Raw genomic sequence first — 21191 nt, 5'->3', positions numbered from 1 at the left:
ACTTCTAAAGTTCACAATGCTGGACCTCAGCCATTCTACTGTCTTCTACATCCTCCAGAACATATCTCATTTTCTGGAGGACTTAACGCTCTCCACTCTAGAACCCCTGCCTTTCTGCTAAGTTTTTGTTGGATGAGTATATCACATTTCTTCTATCAAGTTGGCCTCAGACATGCTGCAAATTCAATCCTAGAAATATTTTTGCCATCTGCCCTGTCACTATTCATGTATCTCCTCCCACTTCTCTTTAATCTATTTTCTATTCCAGGAACTGTAATAAAATCAGTTCAGCCACTGTTATACAAAAGTGGCTCTACTTAATATTGCTGTGACTTCTCAAATCAACAATTACCTTATTGGTTACCAGTACCTAATATTGTTTCCCCCTAAGAGAATGTAAATTCCATGAGGGAAGGAACTGTAATGATTTTATATTTGAATCCCTACAACATAGTGCCTGGCATACAGTGAAGCTTATTAAATGTTTTTCCCTCTTTTATTCCAGAAAGAAAATCATTTTTAAAACTTCCACTGAAGTCTTTTCTCTCATAAATTTTAACTTGAACATGTTTTCAGCAAACAATTTGAGAATAATTTGATGCTTTCCTTTAATCATGAGGGCTATGTAATAGCAATAGCTATAAAAATGAATATCTCCAAAAATCTGGCATTATATGAGGTTCTGGAGTCCACCTGAAAGCACAAGCTCTGAAAATTTTCACTACTTTTCTTAGATGAACATGTAGTGCTTAATGAAAGTAAACATGAAAATTATAAGACAGTGTTCTGTGCACTCTCATTGACTTTGCAAGAACTGCAATTTCAATAGCAAAGCATTGCATTAAGACTTCAAAGCAATGTGAACTTTAACCACAAGGAAGAGCTGATTCTTCTCAACATACTGACTTCCAGTCTGGCATCCCTTGCTCACTTAGGGGCTTCTGTGGATCTTCCCTCATGGGACGGAAGTCGCAAGGTGATATCAGCAAGTCAGCAATATTATTTCTCTTAGTTACACTTCTCTTTATGGGACAATGCTAACTCATTATCTATGTGTGAGTGGAACATTGTAGGCTAACTCAATTAAAAATCTTGAGCTCCTCTGCGCCTCTTTGAGCCACTCTATGAATTAACTGAGCAGTAAATATCTGCAAATATTGATAAGGAGAGTTCATACCTTGATATAAATGCCAATAAAAAGTCTATCCTATTTACATTGTCAAAAGTAGTTCACCATGTCTAAAGAATTTCACAAATCCTTGAGTTTCAGAAAAGCCTAAAATTGTATGTTTCTCCTAGCTACGTACTCTATGCTAATAATTTGGAGGAACTTTCATTCTCATAGTCCTGCTGCCTATTTTAATAAAGGTAAAGGAAAACTGATATTGGAGAAAGGAAACAGTTCTTATCACATATCAAATGTTTGATTTGTCTTTCAGAATTAAAAAAATTAGTCTTACCTGTATTTACTTTTGATTGAGATTTTTCCAAGACTGAAAATGCTATTTTTTTATTATGTTCCTGTAGGCATGGAGAGATGGCAGTGGTGGAATTGGAAGGAGAAAATTTCTCATATCTGTAACTGATTAGAATTAATGATTTATTTATTTTGAGAACTTTCAGATCACAATCAATCAAAATCAATCTATGTAATCATCTCATTAGGATTAGACAAAATATTCTAGGTTTAGGATATTTATGGATGTGACACTATATCAAAACCAGATTTTAAAATAAAAATTCCTTGGTAGATATTAACTATGGACTACAAAGTATTTTATTCATTATAGAAGAAAATTAAAAGATATTTTGTAGGAGCAAGTGCCCCCCATTTTCCCTATGGAAAGCCCATTAACTTGGAATGCTGAATTCATTCATGAAGCAACATCAAATCCCAGCTCTGTCAGTTGCTGTGTTGCCTTGGGCAAATAATTTAGTCTCTCTGGACCTCAATGTCCCTATTTGTAACATGAGGCAGTTTGAATTATGTCATGTTCCTTCCAGCCTTAGATCTATGAATGATAAAAATCAATTTCATATTATAAATTTAACCCGGTGCTATATTAAAGTAGCCACAATGTCAAAATAGGGGAAACTATTCCCTCCATGATGTGGTAGTAAAATGAAGGCTTTTAGAAATAATTTATTCAGATTGCATGACAGGTATTTTATTGCTTGTTTAATTTTACCTAGAAATTAAAGTTATTTTCAAATCTTCATAAGCAAAGGAATTACTGTTATGCCTAGTAAGAGATATTGGATAAATATAACTATCCTTTCCTATAGTCCAAAGTATCATGCCCCAGTGATTGAGGTGTAAAGTAGGAGTAACCATAACCACCATCATCCATAACCACCATCACCACCACCAATAAAAGTAGCTTTTGTGCCTTGAGTTTACCACTCTATACCAGCTATAATAAGAATAAGCATGGTATGAAAGGCAGTAAGAGAAAAGAGTTCCAGTCTTTTAGAACAAATAACTATGATTTATATTAAAGACATATAATATATATTATAGTGGGGAAAAGTCCCAACAATGTCTCATAATAGTCCATGACCCCAGGAAATATTTAAATTCCTTGATGTTTAGTTTACTCATTAATAAAATCCTCAGCTCTTTTTGCATAATATGAGATAATGGATATGAAAGTGTTTTTCATGGGAAATATAAATGTGTACCACTATCATTGATATTATTATGATTATTATATCCAGGAAAACAAACCTAAGGGAGAGAATCACATATTTGTATATTAGTACAGAACAAAATTAGGGGGATTAATTAGAAATTCCAGTGACTGGGCAATTTAAAGAGGGATAAAAACAGATCTAAAGAGTCAAACCTTATCTAGTAATAAGATTTCTAGCTTGTTCTCAGGCTCAGAGCTTTTATTATTATTCCATTAATGTCAGCAAAATTGAGAATCTTATGAAATATTAAAAAACAAAAATATATGACTGCAACTCAATTTTAACAAAGCCCTCTACTGACTTTCTTCCTCAAATGTACCATTGGGTTTAGATATCAAGATACCATGGATTATCTATGAGTTCATATTTTTATACAGACATAAAATAAAAACAATCAGATCTATTCAACAAAAATTTAGATGAATGCTTCTTTTAATTTGTTTCAGAGGTTATAGAAGTTTATTTTTCCACTTAATTTTACTTTCATCTTAGCATTTTTCCTTATGTGTTCTTGTCCAAATATTACCCAGCTGTATGTTTTATTCCTACTTAAATTACCTAGCATATTTTGTGCATTTAAAACTTTATTCCTACCATACTTTACATTATAGAATATATATACATTTGATTGGAAAATCCTGGAAGGTGGACATTTTATCTTGTTTTCTAGAAGTTTAACTATCAGATGATTGGAAGGGACTTTAAAGGTCCTCTAGTTCCAACTCTTTTATTTTACAAAGAAGCTGAGACTTAGGGAAGTTAAATGACTTGCATCAACTCCCTTAAGCCAGGAGTTCAACTCTGATATCCAGGTCTTCAAATTCCATTCCTTTTATCTAAATGTACAGTTACATATCTGTCAAATACAGAATTGAAATAATTTAATCTTTCTATGAATATCTCTGGCCAAAACATATAGGTGCTCTTTTTCCTAAGAACTCCAACAGACTATATTACTTGGGACACAATATTAATTGCTTTCCATTATTAACTGATTAATCTTCACAATGATACTCTTAAATTGCATTATCAATTTGTCAATGTGAGATTTGCTACAAATAGTATATAGTGTTACTTTCACTTTTACTTAATAGAGTATTCCATTAATGTACATATTTGTTGGATAAGGTGAATAATACTGTGTCTTCAATATAAAATAGAATGTTTCAAACTTACTGTCCCATGAAGAAGTGAGGAATTGCAATAAGCAATGTTCCAACTCCCATAATTAGGCATCCTGTTCCAATTATCTTGGGTCTATGAAGTTTAGCTCCAAAGTAGCTAACAAAGGTTATAACTAAAAGATTACCTTTTGGGAAAAAATGGAATGTTTATAAATAAATTAACTTTAGAAAACAAAATTAGAGAAAATATTTTAATTTCACACCAAATGAGTAATTTATCTTGGACCTAGAATGGTTCTAAACTTAATTATGTTTCTGTGCCCATCTAGCTTTCTTTTGCTTTTTCCTTTCTTTAATCAGTTTTAAGTATATCAGTATAACTTTACTTAGTAATTTCTATAGCATCCTTTCTTTGAATTGTCTCAATGACTTAATCAAGGATTTTAATTTCTAATGAACACATTATTTTAGATCCTTCAGGAATTGAGGTGGCTTAATGAATAAAGCATTGCACTTGAAGTCAGGAAGACCAATACATATTTGACCTCAGATACTAGTTGTGAAACCCTATGAACATTGTTTAACATCTTTTTGCCTCTGTCTCCTCTACTATAAAATAGCAATATAATAGCACCTAACTTACAGGATTGTTAAGGATCAAATAAGATAATTGTTAAAAGGCTTATCACTGTGCCTGGCATATAATAGGTGTTTAATGTGCTTCCTTCCTGCCTGCCTACGTTTATTAGAAATTTTTTTGTGTTGGTGCCTTTGATATTTCCTTTGTTTCTATTTGGTGAAGTTTGAGTCATTTTTTTCTTTTTACATTTTAACTATCTGGATTAAGACCATGGCTTGTCATTCAGATAGCATTTAAATATTTAGCAAAAGACTTTTGGTCTAGATTTCCTTGGCTCCTTTCTTGTTAGTGCTTTTGTTACTAGAATTGTTTTTTCTATAATAAAGCTAAAACTATCTGATGGAGACTGGCAAATAAAAAGCTAAGATGATAAATAAAAATGGCTCTTCCATAAATGGTTTCCATTTCCCCAAAAGCCAAGTTAAAGCACTATCAACCTGAAAATACTTTCTTCATATCATCCCTTCTCAAAGAAAAAGGTTAATCAGTGCATTAAGTTGTGTAAACAAAATGATGTAGTATGATATGATGGAAAGAGCACTAGATTTACATTTAGAAGGTTTATTCAGAACCCTAAATTGACCATTTATTTCATTGAAATGAAGTCCTTTTCCCTCTCTAAGTCTACTTCTCTCATCTTTAGAAAGATGATAATGCCAGTGCTACTTCCTCACAAAATTATATTAAAGTAATAGGAATCTTTAAAGTGCCATATAAATATGAGTTATTATCCTTGTTATGGTTATTCCAATGTTGAGATAATATTAGTATGATATTGTGCACTTTTATAAATAAGATATCATTTTAAAGAACATATTAGATTATGTGGGAAATGCTTTGTGAAATGCAAAGCTATATAAAGGTTCATTATACTAGTGCTGAAGATTATGAGAGATAATGTTTGCAAAGACAGCCATTATCCCAATTCTCCAAGAAGATAAATCATCTCTAAGAATGATGAGCCATGGCAGATATTACTAAAAGAAACTCCATAGAATAAAATCATACCAGACTCAAATGCAGAAAGTATATAATTAACTATGTGATAACTGATATTTATATTGAAATCTAAACTTTACAAAAAATTTCATACACATCATTGCACATAACAATTCCACACACTTATAGAGCATCACTAGAAAAATATTGTTATTAAAGAAGTCAGACTTTTAAGCAACACATGCATTGAAATCAATTTGCAATTTACCAAGTGTGATTCTACATGATCTCTTCCATCTCCTAATTAATTTGGGTCACAAATACTTTTTGTTCTTCAGCAATAGTCCAGAACATATATACAGTGTCCCAAATTTCTTGGTAGTTTTAAGCATAAAGGTGAGCAAAATTGAAGGATTCCTAATTGATGATAAGGTTCTCCATTTGCTTCAAATACATTTGCTTCAAATTACAAGGTGTATATATATATATATATATTTTTTTTTTTAAACCCTTACCTTCCATCTTGGAGTCAATCCTGTGTATTGACTCCAAGGCAGAAGAGTGGTAAGGGCTAGGCAATGGGTCACACACCTGGGAAGTGTCTGAGACCAGATTTGAACCTAGGACCTCCCATCTCTAGGCCTGACTCTCAATCCACTGAGCCACCCACCTGCCCCCTACAGGATATATTTTAAGCTTTGAACTGACCTAAGACTTTTGGCACACCATGTGTTTTTGTGCACATAAATTTGTATTGTATAATATATATTATATATAATATATACACACACACGCATAATGGCCTGACCATTCATTAAGCAAGGTAGCAGTGGCTTCTGAACTAGTGTCAAACTCAAATAGTAATGGATCCCCAAAAACCCCATATTGACTTGGATGCCACAAATTAACATTATCCCATTTTATTACATTTTTATTTATTTTTATACTTTCCAATTACATTTTAACAAGGTTCCTCATTTGGAGAGGTTTTTTTTTTTTAACTCTGAAAAATTGTACATTTTTATTCACTTTCCAGTGTGAATGATTTATTTGGATTTTTTGAGGAAGTTTTATAGTATTTGCAGGATCTCAAACAATCAAGACACCCTTTGATTTCAAAGGAATTAATTCATCTTCTAAATGAGGTCTTTCCTGATTTTCCAAGCATCTTGTTCCTTCCCTCCCAAACCATCTTTTATTTAACTACCTTGTATATGTTTGTATGAATTGATTTTGTATTTATGTTTTATGTATGTACACACTTCTCTTATTAGAATATAAGGTCCTTATGAGTAAGATTTATTTTATTCTTTGTATTTGTACCCTCAGTGCCTAGCATAATGTCTGGGACATGGCAAGTGTTTAGTAAATGCTTGATAATTAATTGGTTCTATTTGAAGTCTTCATAGGGAATCATCCATGATACTGGCCTTTAGAGCATGCTTCCTGTATGTTGGTGTCATTATTTTATGGTCCATATGATAATTAAATAAAAGTTTCTATTCTGCTGCTTCTTTCAGAAACTTATATGGTCTTAAGAGATTTATGGGAGGAAACATTTGAGAAGAAACTTGAAAGGGACTTTTCCCCCACTAAATTGAATTTTTATTAGCAAGTAATTGGTATACCATAATAATAACTCATAATTCCTTAAAAATATAACTGAAGGTGATGTAAAACTGACGGAGAGACAGGTGGTAGATAGAAGTAGGTTCCAATACATTACCAGATACGACAAAACAGGAATTTCGATGTGTCCTAAAAGAAATCAACTAGTACAGGAATGACCAGAAAAAGAGGACTCCTGTTTAATACAGGAATACACAAAATTATTGTTAGTGTACCCACTACATGTATAAACCAGCAGAATTGCTTGTCTCCTCTGGGAGGGGGGAGAGGAAAAGGGGAGGGAAAGAACATAAATCATGTAACCATAAAATACTTAAATAAAAATTAAAATTAAATTTAAAAAAATATGTACCCACAAAGTATCAAGAAGAAAGAAAGGGAGGACTCCAGTTAATTATGTAGACTTGAGGAAACACATTGTGTTCAAGCTCTTCCACACAATGATACCACTCCTGGACATTTATTCCCAAAGAGGTCAAATTCTGAGCCAGCTCTATATGTACAAAAATTATTATTAGCAACAAAAAACTAAAAATAAAATATTCACCTACTGACTGAAGGAATGGTTAAATAAATTGTCTGTGGATATATTTTAAAACTGTAGCAGTGTAAGCAATAACAAGTGAAAAATTCACTGAAACTTGGGAAGATTTATATGAATTGATGCAGAATGAAGTAGGTACAAGGAAAGAATAGATACAATTCTCATAGCAATGTAAAGGAAAATAGCACTAAACACCAGAACACTCATCTATACATTTTCCAATATAATTTACGAAGTATAGAAGGATCTTTTTAATTGAAGATAGAGATGATATACTACAGCTGAGAAATGAGGCTTCTGTTACCAAATGTGGTCAGTGTGCTTTGTTCTTCCCTTGGTTGCAAAAAACAAACAAACAACTATTAGCGCTAGAGTGGCAGGTACTGGGAAGTGATTGTAATTTTTAAAAGTATCAAACATAAAAAGATACATGGCGAAGAATCACATAATATACGAAAACATAATGAAAGTATCATCTACACTAATGAAAAGAGTATCTGTCACTAAAATGATGAATTTATTGATATACTTATGAGTTTTTAACAATGTGTTGAAAATGTCATCTTGTGATCTACTCTCAACCTATCAGGTACTAACTATACTGTGCTAGAAAATAAGCCAAAAGCCCAGTTTAATTTCCATAATACCTACCAATTTCAAAGCTTCCATCAATAACTCCAACAAGAGAAGTAGGGATTTCGAATCTTCTTTCTATTTGAGTGATTGTGCTCTTCAGGTAGCCTTCTGACAAAGCTTTGGCAAAATAAACAAAAGATAATGCACATAGAAACACCTGGAAATGGACAGAGATTAAAATAGCATGATTTTGTGAATGACAAAATCTAGAGATGTCAAAGAATGAAGCCTACATTAAATCAGTGCTTTTTAAAATAAAGCAAAAAGGAAGGTCTGTGCAGAAGGAAGTCTTCTCTAGGTGGCTGTCGATTTAGGCTTATCCTCTTAGCCATTATTTCAAATGTCAGTCATATTATAAAATATTTTATAAACTGGAGAGCCACATGGTCACACATGAACTTTTTCTCAAAAACTAAAAGTAAGACCTGCTTTCGCTCTCTTCTGCCTCTATCCTTTCTTTCTCTAACTGCTGTGACAGAAAGAGATTGTTCCTCCTGATTCACAAAAAAAGGTACAGAGCATGCAATGAATGAACCTAACCATTTATCAGTTAGTGACATTTCCACCAACCCATATTACAATCATGTCATAGCAACATTGTATGCGAGAATGGCAATTATAACTTAGTATTCTGAAGAGGTATTAAATGTTTGATTTGACTTCACTTTTTCATTAAAATCTTAATCTGAGATATCAAATCATATTTTATATTTAACTCAGTTCCCAAATTGATTGAATATTTTTATCTTTTTCATGTAAAAAGATGGCCTTTTCAGACCCCAAACCTAGAAATTTAGAATATTTCATCACATTATAGGGAAAAAGTAAGTATATAAAGCAAGAACCAAGATATAAAGCAAAGTGAAATATTATAGGGAAAGAAGACATGAGTAAAGATATTTTAATTCTACTTTCCAGAAATGCTAAAACTATTCTAATCCCAGAAAATTATGTTAAACTTTGCCCATATACACTTATCTTGTATGAATCCAAATTCAACATATTGAGTCCAGGTGAAAAGCATTTATTAAGTTCTAGTATTTTCTGGGCTTTATGATAAACATTTTTACAGTTGAAGGTGCTCAAATTCCAGTGAAAATAACTGAAATTTGTCCACTTTGTCACACTTTGCAACTTGGAAATTTTGTCTAAGTCACACAAGTTTATTGTCCTACCTCTGATAATCAGCTCTGAGTCAAGTATTTAAGGGGACAGTGAGAGAAATAGAAGGATAAGACACTGAGGAATATTAAAACTCATGTCAACAAGGTATGGAATTTGATAAATTAACTACATGCACAATTACCTGAATTTTTGAAATGCCTGTTTATACGCAACTTTGCTTTGCAGGGAAAAGTTTTAATATATTATCATTCAGTCAATTAGCATCATTTATAAACCATTCTTTATGTGCCATACATTATGCTAAGTGGTATATATAAAGAAATGCAAATAACAGTAACTGCTCTCATGGAACATACATTCTAATTGAGGAGACAATATATAAATAATTAGGTATGTATAACATGTATTTAAAGTAGATGGAAGGTTAACTGAGGAGAAAGAAGTTATAGATGAGGATGGGAAGGAGAGGGCTGAGGGGGATCTTGGGTAGAAGTTGGGGTTTGAGCTGACTCTTAAAGGAAGCCAGAAAAATCAATGAAAGTTAGATGGTTGTGTTTAAATAACTAGAAATGTGTCAGTATAACTGGATATTACAATTAAAAAGACAAGTATAAAGGCAAGTATCTTCTCTAGCTACAATGAAAGGAACAATAACAAGGAACAATGATCACCTACTCCATCTAATTCCTTTATACCACCCTACCTTTAATTCTCCACAACAAGGTTGTTTTCCTTCTGAAATAGATGGCTGTGATTTAAAAGGAGTCCTGTTCATGGGTCGTTCAGATTTTGTGAAGAATAGTTGAGTATTTTCTTTTGCTGAATTCTCCATTTTAAAAATGAGTCTTCACTGTGATTCTGTTGAAGTTTAATTTATGAAAGTATTTAAATCTGTCATGAAATGCATTAAATAAGACTTCTTTCAGATAAAAGAAGCATGAAAGTATGCACTGAATATTCAGGGGAAAACAATCAAATTTCAGGAATCAAAACTATTATGTTTATTTCCCACTGTATTGAGACTCATCTTTCTTTAAAAGACTATTACTCACACACACAAGCACACAGAAGCACACATACATGTACACACAACACACGCATGCAATATTCCTGTGGTTCCCAAGTATCATATGCAAAATGGAGTAATTTGACAACTGACATTATTTCCCTTCTGGATTATCTGGACCATTTTCTCTTTGGTAAATTGATGTATAGCATTCCATACTTTCATTTTTACTATATTTTATCATTAAATTAATTCTAACCACAAGTTTAGTTAACTCTCAAGACAAAGGCATTTGGCAAATCAGAGCCTGATTGTAGAGAGACAGGATAAAATGTACCATGGAATTAAATATGATAATTAAACCCAGAGGGTTACAGGCAAGTCAGTACTGAGCTCATATACTCCAGAAACCTGTCCTAGGAAACATTAGCAGAAAGACTGGGCCTGATGTACTGTCCAGGTCCTTTCCAGGCTCTCAACTATTTCAACATCACAAATTCAGATTTCAAAATTTTTATTTGACTTCAAATTGACTTTCAAAAATATAGATTAAGATAAAAAACTGGACCAAATGAGGCAAAGAAAAAAAGAAATTCACAATTAAGTAATATGAGATTTTAAGAACATTGAAAGAATCTTAACAAAATTCTTAAAAATTAGCCAAAAATTTCAAAGACAGGAAGAAAACGAAAGAAAGAAAGAAAAGCACTCTGTTAATTTTCTACTCTGGAGGTGGATAGCAAAATTCATTATAAATCCTTCAGAATTGTCTTGGATCATTTTATTACTGAGGATAGCTAAGTCATTCATAGTTGGTCATACTGTAATATTGTTTTTAAGGTTTATAATTTTCTCCTGATTCTGCTCTCTTCCCTTTGCATCAGTTCATGTTTCTTTCTAGCTTGTTCTGAAGGCATCCTTTTGCTACATCTTATGTAGGACAATAGAAATCCATTGCAAACATATCCCAGAACTTGTTCAGTCAATCCTCAATTGATGATTAGCAATTCGATTTTCAATTCTTTGCCACAACAAAGAGAAATGTCTAAATACATATAGGTCCTTTTCTCCATTGTAAAATCTCTTTGAGATACAGACCAATTAGTGGTATTTGTGGATTAAAGATTATGTAAGATTTTATAGTTCTTTGGGCATAGCTCCAAATCACTCTCCAGAATGGTTGGAGAAATTCACAATTCCACTAAAAGTGCTTTAGCATCCCAATTTTCCCAAATCATCTCCAACATTTGTCCTTTTCTAATAAGTCAGTCTGATAGCAGTGAGACAATGAAGTTCCTCAAAGTTGTTTTAATGTACATTTCTCTAATCAATAGTGAGTTCAAGTATTTTTATATGATCAGATAAAGTTTTGATTTCTTTATCTGAAATTGACTGTTCACATTTTTTGACAATTATTAATTGCAAAATGGTTTGTATTATTATAAATTTAACTTAGTTATCTATATATTTGAGAAATGAGACCTTTATCAGAGGAACTTGCTATGAGTTTTCCCTTAGTCATGATTACCATATACTTCCCTCCATCCTATTTTCCCCTTGTTTATCCTTTTCTCTCCTTTCACCTTGTTCTTCTTCAAAAGTGTTTTGGCTCTGACCACCAACTCCCCCAATTCTCCCTCTATTTTATCAGATTTCCCTTTCTCTTAATATTTACCCTACCTTCTTTCCTATAGAGTAAGATACATTTCTATACCCAACTGGGTCTATTCTGATAAGAGTAGAGTTCAAGTAAGCCTCCACATACCCCACTCTTCTGCTTTCTCCCAATGTGTTCCTCTTTCTCACATCTTAATTTAATTTTTTCTACCATCCTGGGATAGACAACTCACACCTGTGCCTTCTCTCTAAGTTCCTTTTACCTACTCTAATAATGATAAAGTTAGTAGGAGTTACAAATATCATCTTTCCATGTAGGAATGTGAACAGTCAAATCTTATTGAATTCCTTATGATTTTTCTTCCCTGTTTATCTTTTTATGCTTATCTTGAGTCCTGATTTCAGTCCCTCATTTCAATTCATTGAACACTGGTAAAATATGCCCCAGGCTACTGAAGAACTAGCACTTGTGATTTCTAAGTTATTTTCAGTAATGTCTGAAAAGTCATAAAGAATGAAAGAGGCTTACCTCTAACATTAGTGATTAGAGGAGGTCAAATGACTTAATTTTCAGAAATGGGGAAGGGGAAAGTAGGACCAGTAAGTTTCACATATGTGAAAATTTCAGTTAAAGTGACAGTTCCTGAACATCTAGAATATGAATAATGTTTAACAAAGTCAACATGGTGTCATCAAAAATATATTATGGCATAGTCACTTTATTTCATTTTTTACAGGGCTAATTAACTGGTAGTCCAAGGATATGCTACAAATATGGCTTATCTAAATTTTAACAAATCATTTGATAAAGTGGAAAAATATGGATATATTTAGAATAGATTCATGACTCATTCATAGGACTATAAAATCATAGGCTTTAGGGCTGAAAAATTTTTAAAGATAATAATATGTTTGTAGTGCTTTATGGTTTTCAAAGTATTTTTTAACATTATTTCATTGTGTCCTCACAAAAACCCTCAAGGGCAGGTATCATTATTTTCCATATTTTACAGATGAGGAAAATGAGGCAATTCAAGGTTAAATGATTTGCCCTGGTTCACATAGCTACTAAGTGTCTGCAGCTAGGTTTAAACTTAGGTCTTAATGATTCTAGATTTAGCACTTTATCTACTCTGCCATCCAGATGCTATCTGGTACAAACTTCTTATTGTAGAGATGAAGAATTAGGCCAAAATAGGTTAAGGTCATCTAGATAGTAAGACACATCTCAGATTCCTAACCATGACCTTTATCTCAAATTCTAGTATGCTTTCCAATACTATATAGACAAGCTTTCCAACTGGAAAATGTCCAAATAATGATAAAAGTTATGAAATCCCCTGTGGTTGTGTCATATAAAAATTAAAGGAATGCGTCATGTTTAGACTGGAGCAGAGATTTATCTATCCTCATGTGTTATTTTAATAACTCATAAGTGAAGAAAGAAAAAACTTTGGCCTACTATGCCCCAGAGGATAGAACTAAGAGATTTTGCTAACAGTTAACAATAGAAAAATTTAGGTTGGATATAAAAGAAAACTTCTAAATAATTAGAACCTTCTAAAAGTGTAACTCAGGATTTGCTGAGTTAAAAGTTATATCATATTTGTGGTCTTTTAGCAATGATTGAATAACTACTTTTGGGGAATGCAAGAGATACTTTTTCTGAAAGGATATGAAAAAGCAATGTCTTCCTGAGGTCCTTTCCAGCCTTGAGAGAATGTGATACTGAATAACATGATCCCAAAAGTCATAAATCTCAAATTACACAAATCTCAAATCTCACACATCAATCTCAAATCACACAAATCACACACATGTAGACATGCATTAAAGAGTAGAGATATTCTGTAATATACTGCCAAAATCTTGTATATGAAAAATTATATGAAAGAAGTCCTCAATGATTGGAAAAAGGTGACCTCTTACTGGTCACAGTGAGAAGGAGATGAAGTACATACATAAATTGAATATTACATTGGCAGCCTTAAGATATTTAACAATACATCAACAACATTAAAATGAACATGGGAAAACTTTCAGTTCTTTGAATAGATTGTCTATGAGTAGTATATAGAAATTATGCAGTTTTGGGTAGTAGTTCTTAACCAAATAAACCTATCCCAAATTAATTTTAATATACTTAAGTTTTAGCAGAGCCATTGTCAATCTTGCAAAGAAAAACTGAAAAATCAAATAACTAATCACTTACTTAAGTTTGACCTTATAAGCCCTGCTGAGCATTAAACTTCTACTAATCTCTATTCACAAGGTCTTCCTGTTTCAAATATATCTTCCTTCCCCTTACTCTAAACTTTCCTTTATACATTTTATTTGGCAAATTTCTTGCTACTTTGAGATGAAGGATGGCAAGTTCTCAGTTAAAACCTCATATGCAGCCAAATGATACTCACCTATCTACCTTTCTGGTTGTTTCTTGAGTTTTCTTGGTACCAATAGGTTTCCAATTGTAGAGCAGGGTTGAAATTATAACCTAATTCTCATTTTCTTAGAAGCAATGAAACCTGGTCAAAACCATTGATTCTTTCCCCCATCCCCTCCCATCCAGTTTTACTAGTCCTGATCACTTGAACTGAAAAAAAAAATGAACACATACCTGCTAAGCTGTGCATGTATGTTATGGGTGGAAGAGAAAATGTTGCTGATTAGATCATTGTTGAGAAGGGACCTGAAGAGGAAATACCAAATGCCACTGAAGCCACATGGATTTCAGAATACAAGGCTCAATAGAGTAGATAAAAAATGGTGTACCTAAATAGTGTCTGTGAGTTTGTAAAATATTTTTATTTTGTTTTTGCCTAAAAATTATCTTGTAGGGAATTGTCTCCAGTTATTATTGTTGCAGTTATTTTTGATGAGTTAGGAGAGAACATATTTATTGTACCTCACTCAGCTATCTTAGCAGAATCACTAAGTTGTTTTTATTTCTACAAAAAACTTGTTTTGTATATAGATAAATAATTCTATTTTTTTCCTGACACACATAATTCACTTGATTACATTGCTGATTAAGACTCTCTTCTCTGAAACTAAAAGACTATTTTTTGTTCAGATCTGTGATTTCATCAGTGTGGGAGTTCTCAGGGTAGAAACCTTTCTACTTATGCAGATCAGTAACTCACTTTAAAATTGTAGGTTTAAACAAACTTCCTGAATCCAAGGCTTCCCTCAACATAGCACACCATGTTGTCTCTATTTTGAAGGTGGTCATTGTGTACTTTTTCTCTCATTTTTAACTTTTACACTTTCTAGATCTGTATGTGTTGTGAATTGATCCAACCATTCTGAAAGGCAATTTGAAATTATGCCCAAAGGGCTTTAAAAGACTGTCTCTGTCCTTTGATCCTGCCACACCAGTGCTGGGTTTGTACCCCCAAAGAGATCATAGGGAAAAATACACGTACAGAAATATTCATAGCCACATTCTTTGTGGTGGCAAAAAACTGGAAAATTAGGGGGTATCCATCAATTGGGGAATGGCTAAACAAATTTATCTGATGGTGATGGAACACTATTTTGCTAAAAGGAATAATGAACTGGAGGAATTCCATGTGAACTAGAAAGACCTTCAGGAATTGATGCAGAGCAAAAGGAACAGAAACAGGAAAACATTTTATACAGAGACTAATACACTATGGCACAATCAAATGTAATGGACTTCTCTACTAGCAGCAATGCAATGATCCAGAACAATTCTGAGGGACTTATAAGAAAGAACACTATCCACATCCAGAGAAAGAACTGTGGGAGTAGAAACACAGAAGAACAACATATGACTAATCACATAGTTTGACAGGGATGTTGATTTTAAATGAACACTATTACAAATGTTAATTATATGGAAATAGGTTTTGAACAATGTTACATGCATAACCCAGTGGAATCACTTGTCACCTCCAGGAGGAGGGCAAGGAAAGAACATGAATCCTGTAACCATGGGAAAATATTCTAAATTAATTAATTAAATAAAAATGAAATAAAAAGAAAATCTTTATCTGATACTAAAGCTCTGAAGTTTTCCATTTACAGATGAGTTAAAGTGAGATTTCTTTTGGAATCTTGTGGATACTCTTAATCCTCACCTATATTTCTCTGTTTTCAAATTTTCTTATATGATTTACTAAAACATGTTAGTCAGACTCTTTTACTCTTCATAGTTTTCTGGCTACCAAGTTTTAGTTTTAGACCTCTAAGAGACTTTAAGAGTTATCTAATCCAACTTCTTTCTTTTATAAATGACAAAACTGGGGCACAAGATAATCGTAAGTTCAGACAGGTAGTAAATAACAGAACCAGGTTTTATAACCACTCCCTTTGACTTAAAATCTGACATTATTTCTTTGTAAAAGCACATTATTATTTTACATCAGAAATTTACCCAGTATTAATTATTACATTGATAATGGGTGGACTTCATTAAAACTGGTTGCAATTGTATACAATCTTTGAAGAATTTAATGAGCTAAATATCTCAATTGCATTTAAGGGGTCTTCAGAAATTATTTTTAGATACCTAGTAGCTTCTGTATGATATGATATGATATACATATATATATATACATATATATATACAATAAAGAATGTTGAATTAAAGGTGTAGAACAAAATAGATGTTCCTGCCACAAAAGTTTTATATAAAGCATGAAGCCTAGGTGCTTCTAAATGGATATTTGTATATATATAATATAGAGGTTTGTGTTTTTTCTCAGCTACCAAACTTTGGAATGATGACAGTAATAGACTTTGTTAAAAAATATCTTTGTAAAGGTTTAAAGATTTTCTACATCTGTAAAACTTGTGAAAACTATCCATCAGTTCATAGGATTTTTAAGTGTCACACTCCAAGTGGCTATGTAGAGACTCATGTGAATCCTATTGTGAAGATTAAATTTAACTCTCCTCGATTGTGAAAATGATTAAATTTAACTCTCCCCTGATTGTGAAAATTAAATTAACTCCCCTGTCCATTTTTAGATTTAATCACCAAAAGTGTAAACACCCTATTCACACTTGATTGGGGGAGGTCTGTGACCCATGTGTGCAATAGTAGGTGATGAATCAGAATTAAAGTGACTACCCCTGGGCAGTCCTAAAGCAAAGTTTTAACTGTGATGGGTAGACATAGGGGAAGGCACAGGAAGTGATGCAAAAGAAAGTGTCTGAAAAACTTTACAACTTCCTGAGTTCAGTTTTTACTTGGAGTTCTACTTGGAGTTGAACTTCCTTTGAGAGACAGTTCTTCATTCTTGGAGTTGAGCCTGAAGACAAATCTGGGGACTGGACCAAAGACCCTCTTCCTGGTGACTGACACACAGTGAGTGAAAAGAGCACACTCCTTTCTAGGATATTTTCTGAAGAAACTAGCCTCAGGAGAGACCTACCTCTTGAGAGAGACTTTTCCAGCTACTCGGCTTTGCTGAGACTGCTAAGGAGTAACTCTCCCTGCCTTGGTTCTAAGCCAGGGGCTGGGAATAAATTACTTAGTGCTTAGGCTAGATATCTTACCCTATCCTCTCTCTGATTTTCTAACTTCACTCTTCTATATTTTGTAAATAAATTATAAACAAATCTCTTTGGAATTAATATAAATTCCTGGTGATCCTATTCTTAAATATCCCAGTCCAACATTTTCATATAAATTAACCATTTTCCCATACATTATATAAGAGTGGGTTTGTTTGCTATTGTCATTAACTAGGCTATTGTCAATTTTTGGAAGTTTGGTACTTTCTTTGAATGTACATTACAGTAGTATTACTGTTTTATAAAACTATTACTTTGTGAAAATCATTTGTACTCACACAGTGGTTCATGGCCAAGTTAAAAAGGAAATGGCTTTCATTTTTGGGTGAGAAACCTTTTTATTTTACATTTCCTTGGTTGACATGTTGTGTCACTGATTGTAAGCTATATATTTTTTATTTTTAAAACTTTTTAATTATTTTTCTTCCAGGTATGTTCAATACAATATTTGAGTATTTTCTTTTTTCTTTTCTTTTTTTTAACTTGAAGCACCTGTTACCAATATTATTAAGGTTTTTATTTTTACCAGGGAAAGTTTAAAAATGTACATTAACCCTATTTTCAATGCATACCCCAAAAGTTTTAGACTATAGAAGCCTGTTGTTGATTGTTTAAAAAATTATGGGACTTTGCTTAATAATAATTCTGTATGATTTCAAGAGAAGGAAATACAAAAAGAGCCATTTACACAGTGCCAAAGAAGCACAAAATTAAACTGAATAGTGCCTATTGAGCACAAGGTCAAAGAGACCAAATAATCCCAGTGGGATTGATAAAATTTTGAGCCAAGACAAGAGGACTTGAACTTGTTCGCTGTTCATGGTTGCAGTTGTTTTGACATATGTCAGAGGAAAGTCTTTCATGAACCATATTCTATGAAGCCCCTCACTTTGGCTGCCATCCTAGCTCCAGTATTTCTGAGTGAAAAGGAAAAATCAGACCAGGGAATGCTATTTCCCAATTACTGCAGAAATGTAGTCCCTTTTCTATCTTTCATAGTGTGGAAAACTTTCTATAATCCTGACTATTGATTGGGTAAATGCATAATTGATACTACAGGTTTATGTGACATAATTAACTTCAATTGGGCCCTGATTTAAGGACCTATTATAAATTTATTTTTCACTTACTTACAATTTTTACACATAAGACTGATATTTTAGATTTCATCTACAAGTTTTTTTTTCTCTTTTATTTGGAATTTTTGATGGTTTTGATTGTTTTTCCCCAATTGTTTCATATACCTCAAAACTCAGTCATGTCTCCCTGCATGATCCCTATGTTTGTCAATATCCTCCTCAGGGGGGAAATGTATTATTATCCTATAATGCAAAGTTTAAATTCTTTTGAGAGTAATTTTAGGATAAGAAACTTGCTACCTCCCCAAATCCAGAAGGTGGATTTTTGGAGATGGCTCCGTGAAGATGCCCACAGAGACCATACACTGCAACAAAAGATCTAGAGTGGACTTTGAGATATGGTGAATTTGAACTATGGGGGGGGGGTAGTATGCATTTGTTTTGTATGTACATTCTTATACCAAAGGGGATTGCCCCCAAATTGATTTTTGTCAATATAGCAACCATTGGTTTTGTTCTTTTTCTCTTTTATTCCCCCCCAATTATTATAATTTCCCTTTAGAAACTGTAATATTATATATACCTTTAGTTTAAAAAAATATCTTTAGAGTTTCAAGTTGATTATGTTTCCATGATCCATTAAGGAGACTGGACTCCCAAAGGATCACAGGGAGATGGTATCATAGAATCTTGTACCTTTGAACTATATCTCCCAGCATCCCTTTCCTCTTTCATCTCTACCTTGCGTGCTAGAGTATTGTATATAGTTGTGTGTAACTCTGCCTCTTATTATCTCCTCTCACAACTGTGGCTGAGTTAGTTCCCTTTTTACTCTAGCTTTTTAAAGTTATTATTAATAAATCTTATTAAATATAATATTTGGAGTTATTGTGTAGTAATATATTTAATCTTACAGGACCTTTCTATCTTTCTTTCTCTCACTATAGTTTTTTTATTAAAGATCTCCTCAATTCCCATAGATTCAGTTATTATCTCCATATGGATGTGTAAACCTTAAAATTCCTTAGACTTATAAATGTTGGAAATTTCACCATTGGGAAATTTCATACTTGAACAATTTCCTATTGATAGTGGGTCTTGGCTATTGGAATGTGAACCCCATTGGCATGGGAGGTTCCTCCTCCTCCCTTCTTAAGATTACTTTAGGACAGAAACCTTTTGCTGAACAATGGAAAGGACTTTGACCTATGCTTAAGCATAGAACAGGAATTTCTTTGAGTCATGATTGTTTTTAGAATTGATACAATGGAGATACTTGGAATCAATCTCCACCCTACTTAGTCGTAACAGGATTGAGGAAGGGCTGCAGCATAGATCAAAATTTAATTATTCCAATCTCTACCCTACTCAGGTTAACAGGATTTAGGAAGGGCTGTAGCAAAGGATCAAAGATTTAATTATTTGAAAATATGACCTTCAACAGACATGTGCAAAGCCAGAGACCTCTGGGCGGTCCTGGGTTAAGCTAGAGCCTCCATTGGCACAGGGAAATTGATGGACAGTGATTGGTAGATGGGAGAACTGAGGGGAGGGAACTTGGATGGTTTCCTTAAAGATAGAGCTGTCTGAAGACTCAGGGTGAGTGGTTGAGGAGTTTGGCTGTGTGGTTGGAGTGTGCTCTGAGAAGCTTGCTCTGAAGGAAGCTGAAGGTGGGGGCCTCTGAGACTGTTTCTCCATTTTGGTCACGTGAGTAATAGGGACTGATCTCTTTTCTTTGCCCCAGCTATCTAAGGGCTTGGGCCTTTTGGCCCAGCCTAAACAGAAGGGGTATTTAAGCCCTATTCCCTTCTCTCCCTTTTCTCTCTCTCTATCTCTAATTCCTTTCTTCCTCCTGTTGTAATTAAACTCCATAAAAAGTTGACTGCTGACTTGAGTTTTCATTTAGGAATTACATAGCTGAATTCCTTGGCGACCTTAAATTAATATATATCAGTCTTTTAAAGTGATTTCCTTGTCACAGATGACATTTATCCCACCTATGATGATCATATTTATTTAACATCTCTCCTGATCTCCAGCTTCCCATCTATAGCTACGTATTGAACATTTCACAAGAAAGATTGAATATAGACCTCAAACTCAACATGTCCACAACTAAACATTATCTTTTCCCCTAAAACCTATCCCTTTCTTTACTCTCTTAGTATAGTTGAGGTCATTATCATCCTCCAATAAATTTAGACTCACAACCAACTCTTCACTCTCATTCATCCCCTTTCCCATCCAAATCAGTTGTTAAATATTTTTATTCTACCCTCACAGTATCTCTCATATTTATCCCCCTTGTTTCCTTGGGTAATTAGTCATTCAATAAAACTGAAGTGCCTTCTATGTGCCATGAATAATTCTAAGCTCTAAGGACATAAAAAGTCAAAAGATAGTCCTTGCCCTTAAGGAACTTGAAGTTTTATAGGGGAGATAACATTCAAATAACTAAGTATAAACAAACTATAGAGATGATAAATAGGAAATAATCAACAGAAGAAAGGTAATCAAATTAGTAAGGTTTGCAAGAGACTTCTTGTAGAATGTAGGATATTAACTGAAACTTGAAGGAATCCAGGAAAGCCATGAGTTGGAGAAGATGAAGGAG

The 21191-nt window shown here is 33.2% G+C and overlaps 1 protein-coding gene across 2 annotated transcripts in view; it reads right to left on the bottom strand.

The window, feature by feature from the left end:
• Positions 1-21191, bottom strand: part of SLCO1C1 (solute carrier organic anion transporter family member 1C1) — a 115829-nt gene that overhangs the window by 81140 nt on the left and 13498 nt on the right. For both annotated transcript variants that reach the window (XM_056799338.1, XM_007503555.3), the window contains exons 2-5: positions 10035-10189; positions 8222-8363; positions 3871-4003; positions 1461-1582 (exon numbers count right to left, since the gene is read on the bottom strand). In XM_056799338.1, the coding sequence (XP_056655316.1) occupies positions 1461-1582; positions 3871-4003; positions 8222-8363; positions 10035-10163 (526 nt within the window). In that variant the 5' untranslated portion in view covers positions 10164-10189. The remainder of the gene's footprint in view (positions 1-1460; positions 1583-3870; positions 4004-8221; positions 8364-10034; positions 10190-21191) is intronic.

Source organism: Monodelphis domestica, chromosome 5 (genome assembly GCF_027887165.1).
Source record: "Monodelphis domestica isolate mMonDom1 chromosome 5, mMonDom1.pri, whole genome shotgun sequence".
NCBI lineage: Eukaryota > Metazoa > Chordata > Mammalia > Didelphimorphia > Didelphidae > Monodelphis > Monodelphis domestica.
This window is presented reverse-complemented; position numbering and strand designations above follow the sequence as displayed.